Source organism: Merops nubicus, unplaced genomic scaffold (assembly GCF_000691845.1).
Source record: "Merops nubicus isolate BGI_N331 unplaced genomic scaffold, ASM69184v1 scaffold20677, whole genome shotgun sequence".
Classification (NCBI taxonomy): domain Eukaryota; kingdom Metazoa; phylum Chordata; class Aves; order Coraciiformes; family Meropidae; genus Merops; species Merops nubicus.
Window position 1 is genome coordinate 9,930 of NW_008622531.1, and position 6,951 is coordinate 16,880.

Below are 6,951 nucleotides of genomic sequence, written 5' to 3' on the forward strand. Positions count from 1 at the left end.
AGCAGTACTGTAGGACTCAGTAGCCTATACAGCAACCCACAAGAAACTTTTGTCCAAGAGCCTCCCACCTACAGCTGGAAACAAATTGGTGCATGACGACATTCAGTGAGGAATCCCAGTTGAGGCAGATTATTATTTAAGTAAGGAAAGTTCTGCCCTGTGAAGCCAAGCTGCCAGTAGCAGTCCTACCAAGCTCTAGTCCTTGGCAGGGAAGTGTGGCACTGACAGCCATCTGCTCAGCAGGAGAAACACTCAGTGCTTTGCTTGTGCTCTTGTTCCCATGAAAGCACATTTCATGGGAAGGTTTGTGTCCACGGGTACTTGTTCAGCTTCATGTGAACATGTCACTGGGTCTCAGGAACTCTGGAGGACATGAGGATCTTCAGCTAAATCTGAGCTGCAGCCAGTTTGCTCTTCTACAGAGAATAAAGAGATGAGCCCCATCAAGATGTTTCTATAAACACACAGAAATGCATTAGTATCTGAAGTCTAAATGTCATCAACATAATGGGCTGTATTGGAAGACACCACCTAAGCAAAGGTATTGTATATAAGGATAAACAGCTGAAACAGCAGGAACTGCCCATGAAGATGAAGCAGGCAGTGCTCCCAGATTTCAGTTACAAGTCCAAGCCACTCCACCCCTCAGTGGGCTTAGAATAAGCCACCAGAGGAGTTTTTCCATTCTGTGGATCTGGTGCTTTCTGCTCAAGCTGCTTTTCCAGGCAGTGGCCCACGTGTGCAGCAAGATCCAGTTCTGTGCCACACGGCTGCGGGACCCTCGCTCGCCATTTCTGTGAGGCTGCTGAGAGGGTGAATACCCAAATGCCACACACAGTATTCAACAACACAGACAGTGGGCAGGTTTGGACAATAAGAATTGGCAACACTAATTGGGGAGGGACACTAAAATGAAGTAGTAAAAACTGTAGAAAGTATTATCAGAAACAGCAAGATGAAAAGTAACGCTGCATTTGAGCAATGTAATCGAGGGAGGATTTGTATATTCACCAGTTTAGTATTTCTTTTAATTGGGTTGGGGTTTTTTTATGCCTAACAGGTAACTAGATTTGTTACAGACTTCAATTTGTAACCTGCAGGCCAGTCAGCTTTCAGTGCAGTTGTGCTGAAACAGTTACCCATTCATTCACTGAAAACACAAACACCATCTCTACTTAAGCTTAACTCGGCCTCCAGCAGGCAACCATGGGTCAAACACAAGGGCAAGTTGCCCAGAGAGGCTCTGGAGTCTCCATCCTTGGATAGATCCCACACCTGAAAGGAAGGTCTTAAGCAACCTGTCTAGTTGACACTGCTTTGAGTACCTCCAAAGGTCCCTTCCAATCAGAACTGCTCTGTGATTCCATAGATAATAGAAATTGTATCTAATCAGAAAGAACCTATACTTTTTCTTTGGTACCCAGAATAGGTGTTTGCCAGTAACCCTTCAAAATGTTAAGGTAATAGGAAAAATGTACATGTACTACTCTCAAACTACCCCTGCAACAGCAAAGATGGTATTATGGGTTTAGATTGATAGACCAAGCTCTGTTAAGGGACTGGGGCACTCAAATCCCAAACCAGAAGGCCTAGCAGAGTCTGCCTAGCAGTTGCTCACCTTGCTGCAGAAATCCAAGCAGGAGGAGCTTGCTACTGGCCAATACTCAAAACCCTAGCACCATCTGTAACTTGGGGGTACCCTCCCAGCTTGTCCCAGAATGGCAGGTGTTGGAAGGGACCTCTGGAGATCTAGTCCAACCCCACTGCCAAAACAGGTTCACCTACAGCAGGCTGCCCAGAATGGTGTCCAGGTGGGTTTTCAGTGTCTGCAGATATGGAGACTCCACAACCTCTCTGGGCAGCCTGTTCCAGGCTCTGGCACCCTCACAGGAACCAGTTTTTCCTTATGTTTAAGTGGTACTTCCTGTGTTCCAGTTTGTGCCTGATGCCCCTTGTCCTGTCACTGGGCACCACTGAAAAGAGAGTGGCCCCATCCTCCTGAGACCCACCCTTTAGACACTGAGTGACATTGATAAGATCCCCTTCTCAGTCTTGACTTCTCTAGCTTCTCTATCAATAGTGAACTGATTTCTCATCAAGACAGAGCAGCAGCTGTCATTGCATGTATTCACCATTAAACTGAAAGTACTTAGGCTAATGCTATTAAGAAAATTACAACAGTATTAATAGTAAATACATAAGCTCAAAAAAACCCAAAACAGTGTTTCAGCTGTATTTTCTAAACTAAAGCATTTTCTAGAAAATTAGATAGCATCCAGACACCAGGTACACAACCTCTCTGGGAGGTTCAGGGTAGTCTTACCTTGAAGTAAGGGCTCCTCTGGTGAAGACTGCAAGTTCTCTGTTCCAGGAGGCATCCCCTAAGCAACAGGGGATTCTGTTAGGAAGCTGGCACTACTGCCAAGATTATTTTCCACTGAGGTGCTTCCTTTCAATACTAGACTAACTTTTTCCATCAGCCCTGCTGCACTCATTTACCACTGTTTTCCCCTTACAACTCCTCACAGTAGTCTTCTGCCCACTTTTTACCTGGATGCAAGAACTGCACGTGAAGAATGAAGTAAAAATTCGTTGTTATGATCAGTTGCACTGCCGAGAACCTGAGTTTTGGGTTCCAGACATGAGTTTTTCATTTGCTGGTACCTCATGAAGAACACTGGTGAAAACCTTACCATCATTTCCTACTTACTTCATAACAAAAGTATTTTTCATGACTTACCAGTTCATTACATGCTCTACTAGCACGATCTGCCAAAAGCCACATGCCATCAGCACTGTTCTACAGTTATTGATTAATAGCAACCTCCCCGCAATGTTTCAAGCTGTTTTTATTAATCTATTCCCTGACTCAATTCACAGTCCTCAGGCCAAGTGGCTGTCAGTTTATATAAATAGTTTATGTTAATGATATCAGTTATATAAGAGATATATATAAATTTCTACAGTCTCCACAGAGGTCTATTAGAGAATGCAGGACAAGATGAAGTGTTAAAGAAATCTTTCTATTCTCATGGTGACACAGGAACAACTTAGAGCACCCTTTCTAAAAATCAGTACTGTCCTGCCCAGTCCACTACCACACCACCATACCTCAGATGATCTGATAGCCCAGTCAGGAATACAGTTCCAGACATTCTCAGGATCCACAATCTCTTCACTGCCACTGGCGAGATTCAAGACCTGTGCAGACAGAGACAAATTGTATACAGCACAGCAGAGAGCACACTCAGCAAACAAGACATAGCAACACACAGACCCAGCTGAGGACTTCCTGCCTTTGAGAAGGTTCGGTCTGGATCTTGCAAGGAAGAGCAAGTTAACCTCTAATAAAGCTACATACTGCTACTGAATCTGCTCAAGGCTCCCCTGGTCTTCTAACCCAAGTATGGTGAGAGGAAGGCTACAAAACATCTACTAGATGAGAACAAGTAGGAAACTGCTGATCAGGGACATCAGCACATGCCCAACATGGACACTTGTCTGAACACAGCTGAGTTTAGCTTTAGACAGCCAAGGAATCTACTAGCAGAAGAGCAGCCTGCCGTGATCTCAGGCATTCCATATTCTGAAAAGTTACTTTCATAAAACGATCTTTTGGATTTGCAGCCTTAAATTAAATTTAAAAGACCTGCAACTTATGTAAACACAGTGTCTGTGCATATGTGTACATACACACACTCCCCCTGAACTGAGGGAAGACTTCTCATATATCCCACAGCTTCAACAGCCCTAGAACAAGGCAGCCCATTAGATTAGACTCTACTGTTAAAGTCAGTTCCCACCAACCACTAAATCAATACACACACACACCACTGAAGTAGGAACAGTTATGTATTCATTACTGATTATGGTATAATTTATGTTTCTTCCTTAGGTTACTTTGTTTATTCTTTAAGTTTCTGCTGTTCTATCAGTAACTTCTCAAAATATCTGTAAAATGTCAAGTTCCATGAGCATTTAATGGTAACATGGCTCCATAACAAAACGTTAACTTGTAGGCCAGGAAGCACCACACACATAAAAGTGTTTCTCAAGCTGGAGCCAGATCCTTCAGCCTGCCCAGTCAACATAGGGAGATGAGATGTGAAAGGAATATCAAGTGTTGACATACAGCATTGACTTAGTTCAAGCCATGGCTGTTTCCATATAGCCTCTAAGTCCAGAATCAGCCTTTGCAATACTAAGCCTTAAATTCTGTAATAGACTTGTGTAAAATATTCAAAGTTTGGAGCAATACCAAAGAAGGACCAAATCTTAAGAAAGCAGAAGGAGTATTCAAACCATACTTACCCTGGTACCTCTTTCAGATACCTCCAAGATGCGAGCCTTGCACCACTTCAGAGAGGTCCACACCACACACTCGGAACCGACAGCAAAGCCCTTCAGTTTACAAGTGTACTCACTGTGCTCTACAGAAATGGTGACATATCAGTGAAAAAAGGAATAAAAGAGAACAAAACACAAGCACAACCCCCCCAGGCCCTGCCCCCATACTTCCCTCCAAACTACTTAGATAAATTTTTCATTTCCAAATATTTATTTTCTGAACATGCATTTCATGTTCAGAAATAGATTTCCAATCACAAAAGCATCAACCTCTCAAAATAAGATTGGTTGTTTTTAGTGTCACATTACCCATGAGATGCTACACTTGTGTCTGATGTCCTTAGCCCAAAGCATATTGATGTTAGCACTATTATAGTAACTTGTAAAGGAATAAAAATTAGGTTTCTACAAGAAAGCTGTTCTCATGCTTGAATGTGCACACCACTGATTATTGAACTCCTTACAACCAGACACTTTACCTGCACTACAGCCAGCCAAGTTCTCATTATGCTTTTTTCCTACTTCTTCATCCCCAGGCTTACAGTCTGAAGTCTGCACACGTGGATTTCTACATTCTTTAAGTGAGTCAGTCATGTCTTGAGTCATCCACTCTTCCACATAAGAGTCATCTTTCTCCTGCCACTCCTCACGTTTCTCAACTCTGGAGTCATGTAATTTTACAGTGCAAACAGGCCTCTGATTTGTAAAGTCTTTCGTAAGAAATGAGAATTGGCTTCCACTATTTGCAGAACTTTGCCAGGCACCATGTTCCAACCCTAACAAGTCTTCCTCCCTTTCTTCCTGAGATGGCTGCACCTCATGCAGCACCAGTTCCAGAAGCTGCTCAATGTCAACACCTAGCATTGACAGCACATCATGGGTCTTCAGGTGCTGTTGTTTCTCATGTGTGTCACCAGATGAAGACAGCCTTAGGGAAGGAGGCTCTGCTTCTAGCCAATCTTCCTCTGTAGCTTCTGCTTTATGAATTTCAGACAAATTCAATTCCAGTTTCTTTGCTTCCTCTCCTAAAGCAAGCTGACCATCTGCTGGAATTGGCTCTACTGCCTTCTCTCCCTCACTAACTGCAGACTCCCAGTTCTCTCTCTCATGAAGCAATGGTAAGCTTTCAAGAAATTTCAGAGCTCCCGAATCCCTTGTCTCCTCACTCACAACTGGCAGCTCAAACAAGTCCTGTTCCAGCACTTTCTCTCTTGCCTCACTGCCCGAAGCTGTCTGCATTTCAGGTGACTCCGTTTCCAGCCCTTCCTTTTCTTCCTCAAAGGAGGACTGGGCTGGAAGTGCCTCCAGCTCTAGTATGAATGCTCTCAGATCGTCATACGACGGGTACGTTTGTAACTGATCCACTCCTACTGTCCCCGTTTCATCTCCTGAAGACTGTACCTGATGCACTGGCAGTCTCTGCAGCTCTGGTTTGTCTCCTGGGAAAACACTGGCTGCTGGCACACTGCCTGCCAGCTCTGCTTTCAGCTCAGCATCCTCTCGAAACAGTACTTCAGATAATTCTTTCACTTCACCCTCCAAAACACAAAGACTGCAGCTTCTCGTTGGTTCTAGTAACACATCCTCACTCCCTCCTTCAGACAGAGGTAGGTCTTTACCCCAGTTGCTTTGATGTTCAGCAGTTTCACATCCATCATCAGCCTTCCCAGACATAAACTCAGCAGCTCCCACTGTCACATTCACTTCTACACTATTTAAATGCTCAGAAGTTACACCCAGGAAAGGTTCAGAAGAAACCAAAACACTTTCACTTTCTTCTGGAGCTAATCCACAAACAGCAGTAGTTTCTCTTTCGAGACAAAGACCCGTATCACCGTTTGAACATCCATTTTCCTTCAGGGGGTTCTCAAGGTTTGAGAAAGCAATGTCACCAGTTCCTTCGTCAGCCTTCCAGAAAGATTTCATCTCCTCATTAATACTCTTGCCAGAAACTTCCAGCTTGACAACAGACAGAGGGATTTTAAAAGTTTGATCTTCCCGAGTTTCTATTACTTCAGCTTCTAATAAGAGGTCTTTGGTCATATCACAAAATTTCTCTTTTGCCTCACTAAGCCATGAGCCCTCTGAAGAATTAAAACCTGACAGACAGCAAGCAAATGCTCGATTAGGTACTTTGAGCAATTCACATGGAATCTGTCTGATCATCATCATGCTAACAGCTTCCTCAATTCCATAATCCACATGTCTAACAACTATGTTGTCACCTTTTACACTGCTGACTTGTGCTCTGTAGAACTTTCCATCTTGGCTATATTGTGCTAGACAAATATCACCACTTTTAATATAAGAACTGCAATCGTTCAAGGAGTTTAGCCCAAGGTTTTCAGCTTCCTCTATTTTTTCCTCTATGTAGTTCAAGTCCTCTGTATCAGCACTGTGACTCCAAAAGTATTCTGGACCATCTGCCACTGTGACATAAATTTTTAAAGTCTGACCTGCCTCTGGAAACTTCCAGATAAAAGATTTACTGTCACTTACACAGGAAGCTTCATTTTGTGCCTGGGGAGGCAGAGGCTTAGACACAGTTTTCAGGTCACCATTCTCTCTTCTACCAAGTATTTCTCTTGAACAAGGTCTTTCCCT

At 43.5% G+C, this 6,951-nt stretch overlaps 1 protein-coding gene across 1 annotated transcript in view; it reads right to left on the minus strand.

Moving 5' to 3' along the window:
- Positions 1 to 386: 386 nt before the first annotated feature.
- The window catches only part of LOC103777284 (tudor domain-containing protein 6-like), a gene marked incomplete at its 5' end in the record, with an annotated part of 10,756 nt that continues 4,191 nt past the window's right edge, over positions 387 to 6,951 (minus strand). Inside the window, 4 exons of the mRNA XM_008944832.1 lie at positions 387 to 416; positions 3,112 to 3,201; positions 4,312 to 4,430; positions 4,827 to 6,951. The exon at positions 4,827 to 6,951 is cut by the window's right edge and continues 4,191 nt beyond it. Of these exons, the coding sequence (XP_008943080.1) occupies positions 387 to 416; positions 3,112 to 3,201; positions 4,312 to 4,430; positions 4,827 to 6,951 (2,364 nt within the window). The remainder of the gene's footprint in view (positions 417 to 3,111; positions 3,202 to 4,311; positions 4,431 to 4,826) is intronic.